Source organism: Drosophila serrata, unplaced genomic scaffold (genome assembly GCF_035046125.1).
Source record: "Drosophila serrata isolate PLE 108 unplaced genomic scaffold, ASM3504612v1 contig_184, whole genome shotgun sequence".
Taxonomy (NCBI): Eukaryota; Metazoa; Arthropoda; class Insecta; order Diptera; family Drosophilidae; genus Drosophila; species Drosophila serrata.
The window spans coordinates 4,671,177-4,695,219 of NW_028257082.1; the positions used below are offsets into that span (position 1 = coordinate 4,671,177).

General features: G+C 42.6%; 2 protein-coding genes across 4 annotated transcripts in view; one reads left to right on the forward strand and one right to left on the reverse strand.

Annotated features, from left to right (window-relative positions):
* Positions 1–4,996, forward strand: scra (anillin, actin binding protein). 2 transcript variants are annotated; one of them, XM_020948207.2, is made up of 12 exons: positions 9–255; positions 360–653; positions 734–1,195; positions 1,277–1,631; positions 1,692–2,060; positions 2,125–2,296; positions 2,466–2,598; positions 2,668–2,859; positions 2,915–3,136; positions 3,196–3,553; positions 3,612–3,910; positions 3,973–4,996. In XM_020948207.2, exons 1-12 carry the CDS (start codon positions 238–240, stop codon positions 4,690–4,692), a joined length of 3,594 nt encoding a protein of 1,197 aa, XP_020803866.2. In that variant the 5' UTR covers positions 9–237; the 3' UTR covers positions 4,693–4,996. The 2 variants fall into 2 exon arrangements, with proteins under 2 accessions (XP_020803808.2, XP_020803866.2); XM_020948149.2 differs by having other exon boundaries at positions 1–255; positions 734–1,631.
* The window catches only part of HisT (Histamine transporter), a 24,250-nt gene continuing 5,187 nt past the window's right edge, over positions 4,981–24,043 (reverse strand). The window contains exons 1-10 of one of the 2 annotated variants that reach the window (XM_020948309.2): positions 19,954–21,524; positions 16,912–17,240; positions 13,886–13,997; positions 13,531–13,633; positions 13,131–13,355; positions 7,951–8,092; positions 7,681–7,877; positions 7,489–7,613; positions 7,148–7,258; positions 4,981–6,686 (exon numbers count right to left, since the gene is read on the reverse strand). In XM_020948309.2, the coding sequence (XP_020803968.2) occupies positions 6,392–6,686; positions 7,148–7,258; positions 7,489–7,613; positions 7,681–7,877; positions 7,951–8,092; positions 13,131–13,355; positions 13,531–13,633; positions 13,886–13,997; positions 16,912–17,053 (1,452 nt within the window). In that variant the 5' untranslated portion in view covers positions 17,054–17,240; positions 19,954–21,524 and the 3' untranslated portion in view covers positions 4,981–6,391. Of the gene's footprint in view, positions 6,687–7,147; positions 7,259–7,488; positions 7,614–7,680; positions 7,878–7,950; positions 8,093–13,130; positions 13,356–13,530; positions 13,634–13,885; positions 13,998–16,911; positions 17,241–19,953; positions 21,525–24,043 lie in introns of those variants that run through there. The other variant, XM_086828294.1, reaches the window with a different exon arrangement.

The window sequence follows — 24,043 nt, forward strand, 5'->3', positions numbered from 1 at the left end:
ATATCGACTTTTCTTGACAACTGATGATATCGGCTTATCGAATGCCAAATCGAATCCAACCGCCGAAAAAAGCAGAAGCGACGCGCAACGCGCATAATTTCGAATGCAAACTGACGCGCAGCCCGCAAGTGATAAATAAACAAGAGTGCTAGTACAGTAACAGTAAGTCCGGTAGTTTAGTGCGCACAACAACAATTCGCATTTGCATTGGCAGAAGCAGCAGCAAAAACAACAAAAATGGACGAGTTTACTCAGGTACGAAGGCTGCGCACACACAATGAAGCCCTTTGTCTGCGGTGCACAAGTGTTGGTAATTGCATCCATTTATCTCCATTTCCATGGGAATTTCCGTTTTCTAGCTCATGCTCGAGAAGGCAGAACAGCGCAGTCGCGCCCTCGGCATCAGCAATGCCAGCAAATTCCCCCTCTCCGAATGCAGCGTTCCGAAGTCGGACGCCGCCGTGGTGGCCTCTAGAAGCCACTCTCCGGGTGTGCAGAGTAGCGCCAGTGGCAGTGGCAAGGTCGTGGTGCTAGAGAAGGCTACTCTGGAAGCGTCGCCCTCCAAGCCGCTGCGTCACTATGCGGCGGTAAAAGACAAAGAGAATATGGAGATGGGCATTGAGATAAACATAACCACAGACAAACCAATTGGGGTAAGTTTCGCTCACCCACCCCCTGTCCCGTTTCGCACTCTTTTGCTTATCTCCTGTGTGCTGGGATTCGGTTCCTCCAGGTGCAAGTTGAGATCCAAGAGCAGGAGGTGACCGACGACGACGATGAGGCGGATGCTCCCAGTCCCGCCTTGGAGCCAGTGAACCAGCCACTGGCGAGACTTAGGGACACTTCCCGTAGCAGACTGCAGCGCATGGGCGCTTTGTATTCAAATACCGACGACCTCTCATCGCCCATCCACCGCACCGAGGGGCAGTTCCATGCGGGCGACGATGACGATATGACCAGCCGTTGTAGTAGACAACCGAAACAGAAATTTGGAAAACTAGCAGCATTGGCAGACACTATTAACCAGTGGGAAGACGACACGGCGCACCACGATGTACACAGACCCATTGAGGCGCCACCACCAAAACCGGATTTGCCCAGTCGACGGGCGGAGAAGGGGCCTGCCCCGCAACCGCCACGAAAGGACGAAGTCGACGAGGGCGCCCGGACTAAGCAGCTAAAGTGGGATCCAAAGGTACTGAGCTCTCTGGAGGCCCAAGGTTTTCAGCGCCGCGAGTCGTCGACCATTAAACACACATATGATTATGCCAAACAGGGAGAGCCGGCGCCATCGGTCAAGCCACCAATACCGGAGAAATCGACAACCGTCAGCCAGGTGGCTAAAACCTTTGGATCCTCTGCTCCTCAGCCGGTTAAGCCTGTATCAGCATCTGTACCTGCGGTTAGCGTGAAGTCCGGTTTGGTTTCCGGTCGAGCAGCTATTTTCGAGAATAAAGCAGGTGCCGGTGGACAGTTGCAAGGTAGCCAGCGTAACCAGAAGGATCCTTGCGAGTTGTCGCTGAAGGAGCGCATGAAGCTCTTCGAAACGGGGAACAATAAGGCCATGCTGCCCAAGGCGCCCATTGGAACTGCTCCCAGTATTAGCCAGATTAGGCCCGAAGAGGCCAAACGTAAGTATTTTGAGGATTTGATGCTCGAGTTTTACATTCATTGATCTAATTCAACAATAGCCCATGTGGCGGCAGTACATCCGGTGACTGCTGCGGCTTCTACCACGGTAACTGCTGTTGCGCCTAAGCCGAAGCCGGAGAACAAGCTGCGCGACAAGGTGGCCGCGCTGGTGGCCAATGCGCAATCCAGCGCTGAGAACCGGGTCAAGGAAATCGATCGGCAGAGACAAGAGGATATGCTGATTATTTCGAATCGTTTCAACAAGCAAAAGGAGCTCTTCGACATCCAGCCATCGGCCAGTATTGTGCCGACGCCGGTTCCAGCACCTGCCCCAGCCCCAAGTAGATTGGTGCGTCCTATGCCGCCGCCTCCTCCACCGCCCATCGCAGGACTTTCACCCGTTTCGTCCAGCAGCAAGAGGCGTTCACGTAAGCGAAAACGATTAAGCCAGGGAAATTCGGAAAGCTTAAGCTGGTATTCCCGTAATTTCAGCTGGTGATGCGCCCATCACTGACGAGGACTCCAAGCGAGCCCGCAAATCTCATACCGATCGCCTATATCCAGCTCTGTCCGACCTCGATTCCAGCGGAGACAACTGCTGTGCCACGGAAACGGCTTCCGCCACCGATGACAGTCATCATCTGGACGAGGAGGAAACGGAAAGGTGCGCTGACAAATGCTACTCCTGCTTGCTATTCTTGCTTTGCATCGAGTAGCATTCCCCGACTGATAGGCATAAGACACACATAGCTTTAAACCCACCACCACTCCCTAGACAAGACCGACAAATAAAATCGCTTACTTAACTAACCGCTTATCTTTGATTCGTGCAGTTGCATGGATGAGTCGGAGGACCAGTCGCAGACTGAGGACAGCAGCGCCGGCATGTGCAATGGCAGCCTGGGCCGAGAGATAATGAGCGCAGTCCAACGCAACGAGGCGGAGCATCAGCAGTGTGCAAAAAAGGTAAGAGAACAGGTAGAAAACACGCAACCCAGCGGGCGGTCATCACTAATTCCTTTTGATTCCTTTCAGACGGTGCATTATGCAGACCAGGACATGTACTACAGCCATGAGCCTCACGAAGACAGCTCGCTGAACTCGTCGCAGGCCTCTGGCATGGATGATTATTTGAATCAGGCTTTGGGCGAGGATTACGGCAGCACCCAGGATGATGATGAGAGCTTGAGCGGGGACGATCAAAATGCCAGTCGGCTTTCCTTGGGCGTAAGTTATCTTTGCAAGAATAAGGAATTCCATGTTAAATCTACTATCTTTACAGAGCAAAGGAACTACGGCCTCGAACAGCTTCTCCTTCCGAAAGAACCCAATCACCAGCAGTTGCATGCCCATCGATGAGCATTCGGAGATCATGGACGTGCAAACGCCGCTGCCGAGTGGAGCGCAGCCAGTAAAGTCCGAGCTGAGCGTGAACCAGGACAAGGACAACCTTGTCACCTTGGTACACACTGTGAGCTTCTACCGTCGCCAGCAGAGTGCCAACGTTAGTAGGATCATTCTAGAGACTTTACGGATTTTTTAAATAACTTATTTCCGTTTCAGAGCTCTAATTCCACCCCCGTGCGCAAGATCTGCCGAGAGCAGCAGGTGATGCGATCAGCTCTTGCCGGTGACTGCCATGCCAAGCACAGACTGGAATATGATTCACCGCAGCAGGGCGAAGGGGGGGCGGCCAGCATGGACGACCAGACTGATGAGGATGAGGAGTTGGCTCAAAACGCGCGAGATTCCAGCGAGGCCTCGCAAGCACAGGACAAGATCAAGAAGCTGCTGGGCGAGGTGTGCAAGCAGCAGCAGGTTATTGGTCAGGCAAGCCAGGCCCTTAATCTGTGCGCTGCCACCGTCGAGTTCTCCGGATCTACGGAGTCCGTGGAGGGAGAGCGGTATCTGCTGCTGGCAAGTAAGTTATCACATCCAGCTATATGATTGATTATTGCTAACGTTTTATCTCTGGTCAGCCCATCGTCGCCAGGCCTGCCTGGACGAGGTTCAACGATTGCGGGTGGAGAACAGTATGCGTCCCGTGGGCGCACCCAAGGAAAAGGGACTGCTGACGGTGAAGGACATTACCATTCCCCTGCGCCAGGAGTATGTGCGTAAAATGGCTTCGGGCAACATTAATGGGCATCATCTGGTGTGCCTACTCAAGTACAATGAGCACGTACTGGCCACCAAGACTGTGCCGACGATGCCTGGCCTGTTGTCGGTCAAGTTCCCCGACGTCTTGCAGCTAAACAATGTCTACGCCGATTTTCGGGTAAGTCACTTAAAACTTTTAAGTTGTCCAGTATGATTGAATTCGATATATTTGTTCTACAGATCACTCTGGAAATCTATGGCATGCTGGCGCAACGCGATCAGCTGCCCCATGAGCTGAAGTACCACATCAACGTAAACAAGAAAGGCGGCGTGAAGACGCCCAAGAAGAAGGGTGGCGAGAATCGACTCGTAATGCCGCCGGTTCAGAGTCCGGCAGGGCCTCATGTGGTGCGAAAGCCGCAGCTGGTGCAGTATGGCTTTGCCATCTTCTCGCTGCGTGAAATTCAGCGCACCAGTTGGACGCTGACCCAGGTTCTGGGTGTCAGCCCCTTAGAAGGCGTCGTCCATATGAAGGTCAACTGCGAGCTGTCTGTGAGCGTGGAATATAAGGGATTCCTTACCATGTTCGAGGACATCTCCGGCTTCGGGGCCTGGCATCGCCGCTGGTGCTATCTGAACGGCTCCGTGCTCAACTTTTGGAAATATCCGGACGACGAGAAGCGCAAGACTCCCATGGGCAGCATCGATCTGAATGCCTGCAGCTCCCAGAAGGTGTCAACCGCACCTCGTGACATTTGCGCCCGCCTCAACACGATGCTGCTGGAGTGCGAGCGCCCGGCGATGGACACGGACCAGGAGTCACTGATAATCGTGCCCAACGGACACACAACCACGGTGCGGCATCTGCTCTCCGCCGACACGAAGGAGGAGCGCGAGGAGTGGTGCGCCTACTTCAACAAGGCACTGACATTGCTGCGCGCCTGGGGAAATACCCACTAGACCCATTCACCAGCGATTGCAATTCCTGTCAGACCACGGACCATGAACGGGCGGGTTGTTTAAAGTTTTCTCTTTTTAAGTTTTACTAACCTAACTACTTTAATGGCGTTTGTCTTATTTTTGTTCAATGTTTCCACTCAAATTAGGTGCATTTCTGTAATCGTGTTTGCTAGGCCTTGTTTGGATATAACTTATAAAATTGATGTACATTGCATTATAGGATGTCTCGCTATACATATATATATATATATTAAATACATGTAAATCCCAGTAAAAAAGGCTGCCGCCTGCTCTATACACTGAATTGTTTATTGTTTATTGAATACTATTATACACGTACACATATACATTCACATACATATATCGTATTGCAAGAACTCGTGGCTATAAAGGAAGTATTGGCTACGTGGCTTCCGTGTGTTAACTATCTTTGTATCTCCCGAATCGAAAAGAACAACAAGTGAGAGTTAAAGCTTGCGTGTTATCACGACCCCGACTTGCCCTGCTCCGGCTGTTCTAGTGCCAAACATCGTCCCGGCACCAGGCTCGCTTTGTTTTTGTTTTGTTTTCTGTACTGTGTAGGTGGTTCATGTCAGGTAGTTCAGTGTGTCCTTTGTTTTGCCATCGGAATTGACTCTAGTTTGGAGATAACATCCTTACGTATGTATGTATGTATGTCAGTTGGCCATTGTCGACCTAAAGGCTATCTACAAAAAGTGGATTACGCGTTGCCTTCTTCTTGATACTTGAGTGTGGGTGTTCGCTAGTTCACAACACTATCAATTGTATAGATATAATATATATATATATATATATATAGGTATATATATAATTTATTTTCGACTCGAATATCTGCTGTTAGTTGTAAATTCTCCAAAATTATTACAGTTTGCCAGATATGCAGGATATACTTGTGTGTACTTTGTACAACAGTAGCGCGCCGCTCTCGCTGGATCCGGGTACGGAATATGTACATATATTTATGAATATATATGTATGCAAGTTATTTACACAATCTCGCTGGCGGGAGGAGGAAAGGAGGGAAAAATTGAAGTCGAGAGACCGGCAACCGCTACAGTTCGATAATGCATTCGCTGGATTTTGGATAGACACCGCTTCAAACTGCTTTGGATAACTCCCTATGGCAATAAAACTGTCAACATTCGCTAGAATACAATGGGGCTAGGCTATGTATATAGTATATAATACTGAGAGAAGGATACTTCCATATATATTTATGTATATATGTATGTGTCTGTGCTCGTGTCTCTGTGGCGGTGGCTGTGGTGCAGTTTGCAACGCAAATATAAAGCCGAATTTCGATGCAAGTCTTGATGTTGCTAAATTGATATATTCACTCATAACCTAAGCACTAAACCTTAAACAGTTGCCAATATATAAAATTGAAAAAATAATGCACTAAGCTTACTTATATTCGTGATGTGTTTGTTGTTTGTTTTGTGTTCGTGTTCGTTTTCGTGTTCGTGTGGGTGTGTGTGTTGCTAAGCACCTTTAATGAACATTTTAAAATTCAACACTTAAGGCTACAACGGAATGTACAGTAAACAATGAAATAAATTAAACAGTAAAACGATATGCGTAGAGAATACTATACATAAAACACAGCCACCAGCTATCACTGCCCTGTCCTGTCCTGTCCTGTCCTGGTGGCTGAATTAGTGTTTCAGGGGCGAGTTCCTTACGGATTTGCAGCCACACCGGCTGCTGGAGAGGTCACCTGGGCATTCTGACGCCGCAGATCCGACTGCGTGATGGCCGTTATTATAGTGCCCACAATTAGCATCACAGCCATGGTTATGTTGGCGGCAATATCACCGAATGTGGTAAAGAGCTCCGAGTAGAACAGGGTGAAGCAGATGCCAAAGGTCTGGGCGGAGGCGTTCAGCAGTCCAGAGGAAGTTCCCTCGGGCTCTGGGAACGTAAGCTCGGCCCCGAACTCAAAGCCCACCGGCAGGTAACCAGTCATAAAGAAGCTGGAAGCAAGGATGTCAAAAATAAAATTTTATATTGGTTAAAAATGGTATACTTTTTATAGCTTCAAGAAAATGGCTTAACTTAAATATATATTTATAAAAATTATTAAATTTGAATAACTTTGTAAGGCTTAAATCCTACAATTTGCAAAGAGTTGATTGATAATCATCCGATTTATTAAAAATCTAAGTTTGTCGTTAATTCAGATTCTTAGCAACATTAATGTGTTTACAGCATCAGTTGATGTTGCTCAACATGTTTCTAGCTACATTTTTTCTAGCAACAATCGCTTGTGCATTCTCCCAGCTAAATTTTGTACTTGTTCTTCTTTAATTTTTGGCGAAATCAAAGATTGAAACCAATTGAGTCTTTATCTGCTGTTTAATATAATATAATATAATTTTATAAAACAACTTTTTACCAGTTTGCATTGAATGAAAGCTAGACAAACCCGACTTACCCCAGCAGCGAGGCTGTCAGATAGACCACCGCAATGTGACCCGTGTCCAGGGTGAAGGTGAAGATCCACATGCCCACCATGGACAGCGCATAAACCGCCAGCGTCGTCTCCCTAGACAGAGAGAGGGAGAGAGAGAGCGAGTGGGACGTAGAGAACAAGCATAATGTGTACCGCTCATTAAACATCGAGTGCCTCCCATTCAATTAATAACAACTTCTGCAGCTGCCGTGCCAAAACTTTCTCAAGCAGGTACCACTCAGGGCCGGCCACACGGCGTATACGTAATGAGTTCGACTCGTGCCCTCGTGAAAAGCCCTTCAGCTGTTGATGGCTATACTTACTTGAATTTATGCGTCTTATCCAGCACAATGCCAGAGACCACGGAGCCCAGCATTCCGGCCAGCACAATGCTGAGGCCAATGCGTCCGGCGTCCACTTCGTGACCGGGATAATACTTCAGGACCACCTGTAAACAAATCCGTGCCATTAGCCCCCATTAACCGCTCATTAATCGAGTGGGCTTGCGTTCATACCGGATTCAGGAGCGTGGAAATGGCGTAGAAGACGCCCACATTAATGCCATAGGACAGGAGCAGGAAGATGAAGTTCCGGTTGGTCATCAGGTTCTTTAGCGACTGCATGAAGCTGACCTGCTCGGCCTCCGAGTTCTCCAATCGCTGGGCCTCCTCTTGGGCGGCGGATGGAGGCGTTGGCGGTCTGTCTTGGAAAACTACCAGAGCAAGAGAAAGTCCTTGCAATTTCTTCTTAAATCTAACGGGGGGAGGATTAAGGCATTTACTTACATATCACCATCAGTACGAGCAGGATGCTGGTAAGTCCGGCCACCAAATAGAACATCATCTGCAGATCACGCCCCACTGTCTCCAGATCCGGGGAATTTGGCACCAGCATGGGTGGCAGCACAAAGCCAATGGCCACGCCCAGCTACAACAAGACAGAGAGAGAGAAAGGCGGAGTTCGCCATTGTACACACAAGTTGCTTAAAGCGGAATCTGTTTCCGGATCCGTTACAGCCTCTGAATCCGCTGGCATTTCTGCAACGCTTCCGGACCTTAGATTTCTTCCCCTTATCTGACGTTATTTACGCTGCAACTGTGAAATTGATTTATAGTGGGCAAGACCCTGCTAGATATCCTGCTCCTTTTCCCTTCCCAAAAAAAAAAAAGAAAAAGGAAAACCCAGCTGCATTATATGCTTCTCTGTTGCCGTTCTGTTTTTGTTTTCGTCAAAGTTTGTGGCGTTGTTCTACGGCGGAAAAAAATAGATGTACACCCCGGGCCCGGCCGTGACAGCTCCGCTTTTTTTTCCCCACTCCCGCACACACGCCATTGCACAAAAGTTGAGCCATGCAATTTTTAGTTATTTTCCTTGATTTTTTATGGAAGGTTGCCGCTAGGGTATTTCATGGGTTTTATGTAAGGGATACCTGCTTGCCTAACAAGTCACAAAATAATGATGATAATAGTAAATATAAATCGGAGTTACAAGTAGCTGGAACTTGTACCTTTTCTTTCATATCATCTCCATTTTATTAAGTTATATTTTCATTTTAAAGGGTATCCCCCGGCGTGTTATCGTTTCCGTTTTGTTTACCATATTGTTTGGGCCCCCTCTATAAATCGGTTTTAGTGGCAATGGCCATATTTAAAACCTTGTGACATTTGACAGTCGGGAAAATAAATTGCACCGTAAAAGCACTATTTTATATCGCGATTTTTCAACCAAATTGAGTTAAATTGTGTCTCCAAGGGTAATATGTTTAAGCGAAATTGCTATGCAATTTAATTACAACAAAGTTTGGGTCAATTAATAATAGCCTCTGAGGAATTTCGTTATTTCAATTGAATTGCAAATAATCGGCTGAACTCGAATTGTATTCATTAAAGCAGACAACAAAGGGCATATCTCGGCCAGGTGAAAACTGTCCAGTTTCACACACAATAAACCAAACGAAGCTCTTTTCCTTTGGTTTCGCAATAGAACAAAAGGACGAGCTGGTGGTGGGGTTGGGGATGGGTTGGAAACAAACCAATTCCCGCTGTCGTTAAGTGAAAACCTTTGGCAGTGTCGTGACCATCAGACACGGATTGCGGTAGCCGGGACTGCAGGTGGTCCCGACTCTGGCCTACGGATTGTTCCATCCATTTTATGGCCGCAAACAGAATCAGTTTATACATCTTTGCTTAAGGAAACCTCATTTTCAAATGGATTTCTAAACTAATGTCGAGTTTTCCCTGTTATCTAGGCAAAACTGGTGAGAATCTGCGAGATTTTGACAGTGGGAAAAACCAGAATGGGAAATTCTACTATCTTAAACACATGTGTATCCTTGCAGGGAAATTTTTAAGGGTAACATTCCTGAATTTATGACAGATCTCATGATAAATCCAACAAAACTCGTTCCAACTAAGTATTTTATTTTCAATAAACACTTTTGTTTCCAATTTATTTGAATCCAGACGTAAAAAATAAATATAAAAACCTACCAAACTTCGGTTCAATATTTCACAAATATATATTCCAATAAATGTCAAGGATTGCCCTGCCCTGGTCTTATTTTATAGCTGACAATAAATTTGAATAATTCTATTTGATTCCGGCAATGAAGCTTGGGCATGGATATAATCGAGTAAAAACAGAAATACGATTTCGAAATACACTCCTGCCATACATATAAGCATGAGGAGGAGACTCATAGAATTGCAGCAATTTGCATAAATGTATTCAAGAGATGGGCCATAAACCAGGCAGATGCCAGGAGCTCATCTGCATTTCCTCCTTCCTGCACTCCTCCGCCTGCCTCTTGTCCGTTTTCTTTGTCCTGGCTATTTGGGCTTTTATGAAGAGGCGCAAAAGGACATTCGAGTGGGACCCACAGATTGCAGTCTGAGCCTCTCCGCGGTATCAAGAATAAATATTTGAGCCGCCCGGAGACGGGCTTGGAAAAAATCGAACGCCGCGTCTGAGCCACGTTAGCTGCTCAGTCCTGTCGTACCGGAATGGCATTCGGATTCGCATTCGCATTCGGCCCTGGAGAACGTTATTTTCGACTTGGCTGGCTTGGGGAACTCGTTCCGGCCGTGTTTACATGACCATCCGGAAAAAAACGCAACGTGCAAAAAAGCAAAAGAAAAAATGTGTGGAAAAGAAACTGTGTTTGCTCAGCACTCTGGCAACAATGCTCCTCCGCCAAATCCGCTTCAGCCCGGCTCAGCCAGTCAGGAATCACAGATTTGAGGGCGAGAGCGCGTGGTGCGTCGTCCTTGCCAGATAAGGCAGCCAAGGCGATTGGGCAAAGGAGCAGGGAGCAAAGGGGCGGAGGGGCTGAGCTGGCCCATTCAATGTCACACGGTATGTGGGCCATCTACGTGGTCCCCCGCTGGGTTTTTTATGAAGGCTCTTCTGCTTTTTTTGGGCACATAGTTCGGCTTGGCGTTTCGACACGAGATTAAGCTTTAAGCCTTGCCTTCGCCATATTTGACCCACTGTTCCGTTATCCTCCACGTACTACATCACATGACCCACACACATTGTCACATCCCATTGTGACTTCCTACCTGTGACAAGCGGAAATTATAAGCCTTTTCATCTGCACTCGAGTGAAAGGCAAATATGACAATCCCCCCGGCACACTCGCAGGTGCGTTTAGGATGCAATGCCTCTCGCCTGGATGTCAGGTGGAGCAAAGGGTCTGCATGCTGCGGCTGTTCGAGTCGCATATTTGCACTCACAGACGGACCGCTCCGATGCGCTCGTAAATCAACATTAAGAGCAGCTTTCACCTCGCATTTCCCGGCCTGGCAGGACCCATTTCCCCCATTTACCCATTGTCTCACGCTTCCACTTTCACCTGCCATTGTCATTCATCACCGCCGCACCTGACACTGTTGGCTAATGGCTAAGCAAGCGGCCTAATTGTTTTGCGGCGTTTAAGACCATAACCTGGCTCTGACAAAGATTGCAGACTTTGTGGATCGGCATTACTTGTTTACGTTAAGTGCTGGTTCTATTTTTTAATGCCTCTTAAAAGCTATATATATTTCAAATGCATAAAAAATATAAACGTGTTTACAATAAACACGAGGTAAAGAGAAATAAAGATTTAACAAGAAAGGAAGCTAACTTCGGCACGCCGAAGTTTATATACCCTTGCAGATAGAACTTCTATGAATAGGAATCCATACAATATAAATTATATATATTTGTGTTAAAAAACAATGAAGTAATACCTGCTTTCATTTCATTCACCTATACATATTTGCAGTTTTACATTCACTGATTTGCATTTTTCCTCCACATCAAACGATCGTTTGTATGGCACCTATATGATATAGTCGTCCGATTTTCATGAAATTTGCCACAAAAGTTAAGACTTATATAAAATGGCTATACCTCAAATTTGATGAAAATCAGCTGAAACTAAAAAAGTTATAAATTTAATTGTATTAATTTCTCGATCGTTCCTATGGGAGCTATATGATATAGTAGTCCGATTTTTATAAAATTTCGTACAAAATTGAAGAGTATAGTAAAATGGCTATATCTCAAATTTGATTCAATTCTATTGAAAACTGAAAAAGTTAAAATTTTTTTTGTAAAAATTTTCCGGTCATTCCTATGGCAGCTATATGATATAGTCGTCCGATCCGGCCCGTTCCGACATATATACGAGTGAGAGTATATACAAGGCTAACTACAAAGTTTCATTCAGATAGCTTCAAAACTGAGAGACTAGTTTGCGTAGAAACGGACAGACGGACAGACGGACAGACGGACGGACGGACAGACGGACAGACGGACAGACGGACATGGCTAGATCGACTCGGCTGTTGATCCTGATCAAGAATATATATACTTTATATAGTCGGAGGTGCCTCCTTCACTGCGTTGCAAACTTCTGACTGAAATTATAATACCCTGCAAGGGTATAAAAATATGGGAAGAAACTTAGGAATAGTTGTACAAAATACATAGAAAGATGATGATATTCTCGCAAGTAAAAACGATTTAAAATCGTTGAACACATGTGCCCCAAAGTCTTATTAAATTGTATTGATTTCTAAAGTTTAAATTATTAAAATTAGTTTTAAACATATTATATTATATTATCAAGCTCATTCTCCTATATACCTTTTAAACCGAAGAGTAACAAATGTTAATTCCAGGAAATAGCTACATGCATTTACCTCAAAAGCCTAGCAAATTAGTTTATGGTTAAATAACATATCAATGTCAGTGGCTTTTGGAATTTTGTGGTTCCTGAATTCTCCAGAATCAAATATTCAACTGGTTGGCCCAATAAACACAGTCGGAGTGAGCTCTTGAAACCGCATAATGCACAACACCTCGCCCCAGATTTGCCACCTCGTTGACATCTCAATTGTCCAGAGGGTGTGGAAGGTATCCCAGTCAGGCAATCACTTAAAGCTCTACTGAATTTCGGAGAGGTCATTTCGTTTTGTTTGCCGCTGCTGAATAAATTGAACCTAGTGCCCGCGGCCCAGATGCGGATGCAGTGCGCCAAATTGAATCCACTCAAAGTGCCTTTCGCATGCATTACCATTGCAGGCATTGAGGCGAATGAAAGGGCGTGGCACTGGGACGGCCCTGTCGTTGTCAGTTTTGTTTAACTTCCCGAACTCTTTTGGCAATTTCATGATTGCCTGGCCAGGCCAGCAGAGTAGAGCAAAATGTCAGAGCAGGCCACTTCCGCCCACCGGATGTGGGCCTGGCTCTCACGTTCTCCCATTTGCCTTCGTCCTGATTTCATCCTTAGTGCATCAATCTGGCGAGCTGGAAAGGCTTGCAGCCTTTTCAATGTTAATGCAAATTCAACGGCTCACTAACTCACAAGACAATGTCGTAGCAGGCTAACAAGGCAATTGGCCATCAATAACGCAAGTAAGTGCAACGTGGCGTATACTTGTCGCCGGTTCTCTTTGGGATTCCCCACCACACTCACCTGATTACCGAACACTCCCACACTGGTGGCCGACGACACCTGGTCGGGGCCAAACCATACGGCCGCCAAGCGGGCCGGCAGTGATAGGATGCACACCTGGGCCAGGGCCACGATCGCCTGGCCAATGAAGCCCACGTAAAAGAGGGATGGATCCACCGAGAAGACCTTGATCCAGGCGCCCACACAGGTGCCCACGATGCCAACCAGGGCGGTTATACGAAGGCCCTGTTAGGGAGAATAGGAAGAGGAATTTCTTTATTTATATTATATTTGATTAATAATTCTAGTTATAAATATACTTATAAATTCATACTCAGGTGACTTTATTAACCCCAGCAATCGTATGCAATTTTTTCAGTACTTTCCCTCTTTAATTTATTTCCTTAGCGACTTAACTTACCACTTTGTCCAAAAACCAACTGCCAGGGAATATGAGCGGTATGTACAGGATCATATAAATCATGGACGTCCAGTCCACCCATTTATCGCTGATGCCATAGTAGCTGTGGAACAAAAGGAGACACCATTAGAACGGGGGAATCCCCCACGGGTGTGCACTTGACAGGCGGGGTAAGCGGGTGAAATGCGGGAGTTAATTTATTCAACCCCATCCATTTGGTGGCCCACAGAACCCCTCCCAAGTCTGGTTGTTTAATGAGCTTTATGAAAACTTTTAATGAAATGTGAGGCACTATTCCGTGATGCAAATATCGCCGGAATTACCGGAGCACCCCTCGTTCGGTTGGTTCACTCACCGTGTTATTATGTTGTTGATGATGGTGTATTGTATCCACTGCATGGCATTCGAGGATGAATAGAACACAAAGAGAATCAGCACCGCCCAGCGACGGGCGTAGACTTTGTACCCTGCAAAAAAATGAAAATGAAAATAGAATGCGTTCAGGTGAAAGCCACTTCAGCAGAAGGCTTGAGAAACGGCTCAAGGCTTCCTGGGCCTGAGCCGGAGAAGGACCCCATGTAGCTGCACCAGGATTAACCGGATTAGGTGCAGACTTACATGCCATGTAGCACTACTTACTCACTACTTACTCGGCGGGGATAACACTCTCCTCTGCCCGAGCTGATATTCATGCAAATGGTTGTGCCCACCCTCGACCCATTATCATAATACGTTTTTGCACCCCCTCATCCCTTTGTTAGTGATTGCCTGGCCTTAAAGGGGATTTCCTTAGAACCTTTTCCAAGGTCGCAATTTAAGGCATTGATTGCCAAAAGTTGGGGAGTCAACGAAAAGCCAAAAACGCAATGATACGGACATTGTGAAGGTAATGGCTTTGGCAACCTTAATACTCAGTGATTCTTTATAGTTTGCCAAAAGAGTTTTTGTTTGAAATTGTTTTCCTTTTAATGAAATAGTTTACATTTTTGTTAAGAGATTATGATTATTTCTATTAATAGATCAATTGTAATTTAAAATTATTCAAATGAATATAAAAGCTTACAATTGACTTGATTGGTTTGGATTATTATATGCTTGAAACCTCTTAAAGGGGTAATATAATACATATAAAAGAGGTAGTGTCATAACTTAAAACTTTTAACAAGAAATATTTCCAATTATTTGTAAGTTGTGCGAGTATTTAAGAGTGAATTTATAGATATAAATAGATTTTAATAAGCTTTTAATAGAAATTAAAAATACAAATCCTGTTCAAAACCTTACTATCCCAACATTATAAATACTTCCATTTCAGATTTGAAAATAGCTGCATTACCTTCCACTCTGATTTGCTTTCAACAGAAATCAATACTCAAGAGTTCGATTAATGACGTTCATTACGAAGGCAACAACGTACAAGGATTTCGTAAAGGTCCTATTGAATCTACCATTTATTTCCTTGCATACTAAGCAGCTAACTGGATACAAGGAAGAACTGTTACTTTTATTCAAATGAAGTAGAAAACGAGCTTTAAACACAGATAAATGCTCTCCTGACATTCGCTTTCAGTGCCTGCATTTTGTGCGCACTCACACTCTGGCCCAAGGGAGACATTTGTGCGTCCCTGGAACACTAACAAATATACATATATGATTAAATAAATGCTTGCTTCCATATAATCCCCATTCGAAATTAAAATGGCTTGTTTAAGCGCATTTTATATAGTATATGTCATGCATTGGGATCTCGTGTGCATTGGCTTTTCTGCTATTTATAGCCATAGTTTTTTGTTCCAATTTGTGACAATTCAAAAGCGACGTCACTAACTTTTTGGCTTGCATGGCATTGAAAGTACAAAACGCTTTGAAGCCGTTTTTTACTTGTGTTTTTATTATTTTGATATACATATATAGTTTAAAATACACGGGTATGGAGAGACACAAGCAGGTGCAATACCCATGCATATGTTTACTGTGCACAGAAAATAGTTTTTTCTTTAAGTTTTAATGTAGATTAGATAGTATGCATTGCGAAACAATGATTAGAAAGAAATTATTTATTACAAAGTGACTGTTATAAAATTAAAGGGAAATAGAAGATTTCATTTGAAATTGAATTAAATTTGGTACGAAAGCTAGCTTTGGTAAGCTCAAGTTTATAATTGGATAATGAATTGAATAATTAAATGAACTGGAAATCTATCATAGCTAAGGAAATAAATTCATTATCTTTTACTAGAAAAGATTAAACTAAATATGAATTTAATTTTAAAAGGATATAAAAAAGGCTTCGACATCCCTAAATCGATTGTGCTATTGTTGTGGGTCAAGAAATGTTCCCTACAATAAATCATTCACTTTTTTATTAACTTCAGCTTCGAATTTAAAGCAAACTGTAGTTATTTTTTAAATGTAAAAATGCACAAGTACCTAAAATAGAAATTAATTAAATTTCAGTACACAAGATGATTGATTTTTTTCTCCGTGTCCTGAGAGCAGGTATGCATTTAAGTGAATGTGCGGCGTGCTGTGGCTTTGGCAGGCTTTTGCCAAGTGCATTTGTGTGTGGTTGTGCGGTTCTCGGATTGCACTGAATACAAATGGCACCCGCTGTGGGTGTGCGCATCCAAACACACCACCCACAAACACAAACACAAACACGGCGAAACTATTGCCTACCTTGAGGCGCAGTTAAGCCAAAATGGTGGCTCATGTCTGACATGCAAAGTGCATGTGCCCATACAACTACCATATGTATATGCACACATACATATGTATATGTTGTAGAACACAGCAGGGAAATTCAAACGAGGCGTGTGTTTAGATAATATAACACAAAATATAACTCAAACAGACTAGGAAACTCGACGGAGTAATCACTAAGAGCATCAGGCCATTTTATCAAATAAATCACTATATAGAAGTTACTTAATCATCTCAAAAAAAAAAGGTAATGACATAACCATATCAGTTTCATGTTGCTATGCCCGCTCCCTTCCATTAGTATCTTAATCATTTTAATCATAGTTGTGTGATCAAACATTTAATCACCTTAATGTGAAATATATGGCACATAGTCATCAAATATTTTTGACATTTTCAAGTGCTTACGTTTAGATCAAACTATAAAGATAGCTGTACCAGCTAATGACCTATTGGGGAATCTTTTTTTGCGTTAAGAACAAGTGAAAAATGATTAAAATATTTTGATATAAATACTATCCAAGCTAATGATTTAATTGATAAGTTGTTAAATAAACACCACGAAGCTAAGCTTATAAAGCGGAAATATTTACTCCTATACTAGATACCACAAGAAATCCCTTTGATCCTAGGTAGTTTTATTTAATTTCCCAAAAATAGTTTCCCTGGATAACTCACCTTCGGCTGGGGCATTGGCCACAGCGGCTTTGGCCGCCTTTCCCTCCTTATCCTTGGGCGTGATCATGTCTGTGGATTTGCTGGTTACTATATAGGTTTCGGTACTTTCGACGGCACCACTGGCGCTGTGCTTCAGATCCATCCAATGGGTGGTACTGGTGGGGGTCAAAGGTCGCTCTGCGTGCCTTGTGCTGGCGTACAGGTGTAAATTCTGGGCGGTTGTGCTGTGGCAGCGATTGCCGTGATCGGTGGTGTCGTTGAATTGCTGGGTGGATTTGCTCTCTGTTCACGATTTCCTGGTTTCTTAAAGCTGATTTCCAAAAAGAGTTCTACAAAAAATAAGGAGAAAATTAAACCGGTTAGAGGGAAAAACAGCGTACAAATTGCTATTAAATTGCTGTCTCTCCCTAATCCAATTTTAACCGCAACAAATATTAATAGAAGATACATTTTTGTTGTGGTCTCAACACACATAATATTGTGGTTATTGGTTCAAGGTTGCTGAAAGATTAGGGAAAAATTATGTAAATAATGTGGTTATTGTTAGCTGACCCTGAACTTGGGAAAACCCAAGATTAAATCTCACAAAAGAGCTCTGAAAAAGCTTTGTAAAGTTTAAGGTAAGACAGCTGAATAAATAATAAAAAACCTTTTGCTGGAGTTTATAAAATTCTCGTTAAAGCTTCGGATAATTTATTACTTTAATACGTGATGTTCTACTTCAAATATTTCCATGCCTAATAGCTGAAATTACTTGAAAATAACAAGTTTAACTACCATTAATACACACTTGTTAGTAATACAACCATAACTCTGGTGTTAGTTTAACTAAATAATATTTTTCCCCCCTTTCAATATTACAAAATGAGCAAAAAAGCCATAAATCATTATACCCATCTATAGAAGCCACTAAAAATCATCATGCCTTGATTTAATTTCAGCTTTTAACGAACAATTCAATGTGGTTTTTGGGGTAAAGCAAACAAACGCAATCCCCGGATATTAATACGCCTTAATTAGCTTGTTGACCGTTTGGTTGATTACATGCGAATTTTCCATCTGCCTTCTGTTGTTATTGTTGTTGTTATTGTTGTTGTTGTCACACTGCAATTTGCGGATGCTCTATCAGTGCTTTAATAAAGCCATTGAATCAAATTTAAGCACGAAATTCACCCTCAGGGCCACTTGTTGCCCGCACTATTCCGCATTTTTAGTTATTTTAGCTTCGGCTTTGCATTCAGCTTCAGCATCAGCATCAGCATCAGCTTTGGGCTTAGCTTTGGCTTTGGCTTTGGGTTTGACATTCTGGGAAAAATGCAATCAGTGGCAGATGAGTGACTTTGAGTGCGTCTGCCGCCAAATGAATTGAGTGGATTGGCGAATCGGAATGCCGGGTATTCCGGTTGCTCGGATTCCGCTATTGGGATTTGGGTCGCTTTTATTTTTTAGGGGGTTCTATTTTCATTATCACCAACACATTTGGCAAGTGCATGGCCTAATGCCATTAGCAGTGGAATTAAATTGCTTTTCCCAAGTGACGTGCCGTGACCGATTGACAAATTGTGCATACCGTTTTTCCTCATTTCCATATCGCCTAATTAGATCGTTCGTTAGCCACGTAATGGATTTTAAAATTGATAATCACTGCATTTGAATCAATTTGCGTGTTTTTATTTAAAGTGAACTAAGCTAGCCCAGCTAGCTTTTCGCACAATCGGAGGCCGTCGCTCGAGCAGAGACAATTACGACTCTGCCTTGGAAAGGTTCTTCAACACCCACAAGAAGTTCGGAATTTGATTGTTTTTATTCGCGTCGAAACACTCAAGATTAGCGTCATCGCCGATGGTTGCCCAACGGCCATTACCTTTGCTGGGAGGTGGGTGGGTCTCTTCGCCGAGATAAATACTCGTAAATGGAGTGGTATTTCACTGGAACTCGAAGATAAGACGGATTCTAGACGCAATGCACTGAGAATAAATTACTGCCCAGGTTAAGGAATTCAATTTTTGATTGGCATTTTCATTATTATCGTTATTTATTTTAATTCCTATTAGCGGGGCTTAGCATATGTGAAGAGGCTTTAGCTTTTGGCCTTAAGCTGGCATTACTACAAAAGTTTTACACTTGGAAAAACAGATTTTACTATCGTAAATTAGAGAAGCATTTACAGGTAATGGAAATCATTTCTCTGACTGTTTTAATTAAATAAATATAACGAATAACAGAAGGCATAATCTTAAATCTAGTACAATTGAGAAACAAAGTTGTCCATGGTCCCTATACAAAAATGTAGTTTTAAGTCAATAGACTAAAAGCTCTCCAAATTTTCCAAACAAAAATTAATAGATTTTATAGATTTGTATTGCATTTTTATCACGATTTTTCTGTAATGTATTCTGTGCAAACTCAGTTGTAAAAAATTCAATCATAAATAAAATAAAATAAATGCAAAACGTGTTATCAGGAAAACCTGTTTCACTCTGACCCACTTCTTTTGTTTTTCTTAGAAAATTTTAAAAAACAAACAAAGAGTTTTTCAAAATGATTAAGAAGAACTTTAGTGCTTATTGTACAATAGTTATATTGTTTTGTTTAATTTATTTATTGTTATTCTTTGTAGGTATTTATGTTTATGACACCTTTTTAACCTTATCTTTCATGTTGTTATTTTAAGTACTTGCTCTTGTCTTTCTGTTTCAATTATTTTTCTCAGTGCAGCTTAGTTGGGGCACCGAATCAACGTAAATAACTTCCCAAAAAGTCTGGGCATCGGAAATTGACTTTCAACCCGCCGAGTCCCCACCTCCGTAAATAACACGCACGTACACTTTTCATGGGGATTTTTCGCGGGGCCAATGAAACTCGTACTGGAAGCTCAAACCGAGGGGGCGGGATGGGGATTATGGTGGGTCAGACCTGACTTTTAAGCCTCCACAACTCCACCTTCATAGTGCATTCTGCCCTCTTCACTCTCCACTCTTCACTCTGTACTCTCCACTCTGCACTGTGCACTCTGCACTCTCCACTCTGCGCTCTACTCACATGACACTCTTTGCTCTTTCTTGGCACGTTCTTCTTTTTAAAACTTTTAAAACTAAGTACTCAGTTCTGGAACACCGGAGTACTGGAATACCCGAGTACTGGAATACCCGAGTACTGGAATACCGGAGTACTGGAGCACGGGAGTACTGGAAAACCGTAGTACCGGAATACCGCTATCGGTACTGAAGCCGAAGGAAAATAAAACAAAAAAACGGAGAAAAAGACCGGAGCACGCAAACGCGAACGGACAAAGCGGTACTGAAACTGATTCCGAAAAGCGCTCAGCTCTCGGTCGTAAACAGCAAATGTTGATTTGCAAAACGCTTTCGGTTCGCTGCCGCTCACTAGTTGTTATTGTTGTGATTGCTGCAAACAGCTGATTTAGCGGCAGCGATGACAACAAAGTAAACCAAATACACTCACTTTAAGGGCCAGCGATTAAGGAAACGTGTGTTCGCGATATATTGTATAAATTGTATATAGATTGTAAAACACTCAAGTGCCCGCCGCCAGGTGTTTGATTGTTTTATGGTCACCTAGAGTATTCCGTCGTCATTGTCGCGTTTCATTTTATTTTGCCTTTCTCATTATCACCAAAAAATAAAAAACCAGTGACAAATATTTAAACACGTTTGCCCAGAGTCTGCCCAGACGGAGTGAGTGCTTCAACCTTAAAGCTTTTGGGGCTAAGACTTTTGGCGCTCACTGTCCTGGGATGTAAATACGACTGGAAGCCCAACAGCGCCAGCACGGGCACGGACACTCATTTCTGGGTAACGCCGTAAAAACAAGTCCAGGTGTCGTGAATCAGAGGGATTTACTAGGGGCACCGGCTTGAATGAACTCGGGCTTGAAAAATGGGATTTTAAAATATAAACATTCATTCTTTGTTTTGGATTTTCAGCAAAGTTAATCAGCAAATCTATTAAATTTAATTATATAAGTTATTCAAAAGAAAAGATAGAATTGTTCTGGAACAATTATGACGCAGGAGCTAATGACTTCTTTCCAAATCTTGTAATATAATTAAAGCTTATTGACCTTTAGTTTTATATTTAAACATTCTTAAAACGAAATAGTCTCTGTAAATGCTTTAAAAATACAATATTACTTGGTGACCTAGTTACCAAAGAGTTCTAAAATTAACTTTAGATAAACATGTATTTTTGGAACATCGAAAGATGTTTTGTGATAGCAGCGATGATAACTTTAAATATGTGGGGTTTTTCAACAAATTAAGCAAAACCCGAGTCTTGAAGTGTTATAAGTATTATTGTGGAAATCCAAGTGCTGCTAATTAGATATTCAAGCAATTCTAATGATATTTGTCACGGTTCTTTGTACGGGTCTTCCCCTGTACGGGGGACACAATTGCACTTGCAATCCATTTTAAAATTCTTTTATTTGTTTAGCTCTCCCCTTTATTACGCTCCCTTTATTCTCTTATTTTATTTTTTTATCACTGCCGTAGCACGTGTATTCCCGTCCAGGTTGCTTCATATTTTTCATTTCACTGTTTTTGTGGTTTTTATTGAATAATTTGCCTGCGGGAACTTCCACTTCCCTAGTCCGGGGTCTGTGCTGTCCAGACGACGTCGGATCCGACGGTGCCCGCAGCGTGGTAGCGACGCCATCGCCGTGGACGGGGGTCATTATTCGATTAAGGCAAATTATTATGTTTTATTATTTATAATGCAAATATCAGCACAGACATGGCCAGACGCGGTCCAACGCTGGGACAGTAAATCGCTGCGGGGGTGAGGGAAAGTGCTTTTCGTTTTGTTTCGAGTGCTTCTCATGGGCCATGCACTGAGCGAACAAATCAGTCACTTAATTGGAAAACTAAATTATGAGAATTATAAATTAAAAATTATGAGAAATTGAAGTTTATATACCTTACAGTTTACAGTAGAATTTATAATATTCGCCTTCTTTAAAAGACTATTTTTAGCTAGATCGATTCTGCTGTTCATGCTGGCTCCTTCACGTTTTACTCTGAAAATTAAATTACACTGCCAGGGTACAAAAATTACTACTTTAAGGTTTTAAAAATCTTTAATTTATGATAATTGATTCTCTTCTAAAGGTCTCAATTTTTCTCAGTGCATTTATAGCTGGGATTCCAGACTTATCACTGATTTGTACTTTGTCACTCGGCAATGCGAATATTTCGCGCAACTTCATCTGTTCCCTTCACTCGTTCGCCGATAATGACCTCGTAATTCAAGTGCTGATAAGAATTTAACATGACATTACGGCCGATTAGTGTATTAGGGGGAGAATTACTATTATTAAATGATGGCAGCCCCGTTTGATCGGATGTTTTCCACTGATTTTCCCCTGTCATTTCGAGTGGTTACGATTCAGGGAGCTTCAGGCATTAATCTAGCAATCAGGTGACTTATGCAATTTGAGTGGTGGAGAGCCTCCTTTAAATTAGATATTTTATAAAACACTCAAGCATGTGAGTGCTAAGTTTTATATGTATATGTTAGAAGATTTTCATTGATGCATTACTGTCTCTTATTAGATTATATATTAGGAACAAGTTCCCTTATACACTAGGATAAACTCAATACCAACGAAATTTATTTAATCCTAGTCTTACCTTAAATTATTAATTCAAGAAAAAATTGTTACGTCATCCAAGAGACTTATTTATTATTATCATTCCGCACAAAACTAAAGTCAATCTATTATTTATCCGACAAACTAACAGCAAGCCGGATGAAAGGAGCAATTCGCACGGCTCCTTGCCAGGATACCCCGGCCTTGCCGCGAGTACGAGCCACGCTCTTTGGCGGAATCAACAGCCGTACACGCTACTAATGGATTCTCACTGCGCCACCAGCTCGTAATCCTTTTAAATCCCCATCCTAACTCAACAACAACAGCAAAAGCACCCATTGCACTTGAGAAGTGCGCCCGAGGGTCGATTGCAACATTCCTCATGCGTCGTCCACGTCCTGCACGGTGCTGTGCTGCTCCGGGAACAGAAAACAATTGCATTCGAGCTGCAGCCATCCGGCTTTTGTCTTGATTTCACTTTCGCTGGACTACTGAATTCGAAATGCAATTTGCAGCTGACAAGTGGCCGGCGGACACAATGAATCGCAAATCCAGCGCAATCCTAGCGCCAATTAGGCGAAGGACCCGCGGAAAGGGAAATATTTATGCAGCCAATTTGAACGCGAACGTGCTCCACACCTTCGGGCCATTTGCGGCCAAGCTCATCTAATGCCAGCTTCAAATCATAATCAGGAAGAGGAGCAGCAGCAGGAGCAGGAGTTGACAGAGGATAGCCCGGGATAAATACGTTTTCACGCTTCCTTGGAGCGGAAGTGCCAAGCTAAATAATCGGGCAATATTAATCGTCCGTCTACAGTTGGACTTCAATAACTCAAACTGAGAAAGCTTAATTACCTAGCTGGCTAATAAAAGTCTTTTACGACTTTGATAAATTGAAGTGAATCAATAAAAGTTATACGATTTATGTAACAAAGGCATTAAAAGAGACATTTTAACAGTAACAAATCTTTGAAGAATATTAAAAGGGGATTAATAGAACAAAAATATATTAAATGAATGTGTAGGATTTTTATATTACTTTGAATTAATGTGTATTATATTTTATATTTATATTCTTTTAAATTAAGTATTTACTATTTATATTATTTTTCTTGATGAATTCTATTATTTGCTGTACCATCTTATTCTAAAGTAACAAGAAACATAAATATCACTTGGAATATATTTAAATGAAACTATAAAATTCTCGTGTAAGCATATATATTATATTTTTAGTTTCAGCTACCTTTCCTATGTGCTTAGAAATTTCAAAATCAAAGGTAAATGCTGAAAGAATTCAGTGTCCTTTGATCTTTAATTGAAATCTCTTAGGGGTAGACCTATAGTAAAAACGTTTCTGTCACTTAAAACCTACTTCCAGTCGAGGCATTCAATGCCATCTAATTCATCTCAAAGGAGTTCAAGTTAAGGAAGCTCCTCCGTATTTATTTTGCTTTGTATGTATGTGTTTCTTTGAGCGGGATAAGTGGCATCCCGTCTCTTTATGTCAATGCGTCCCTCC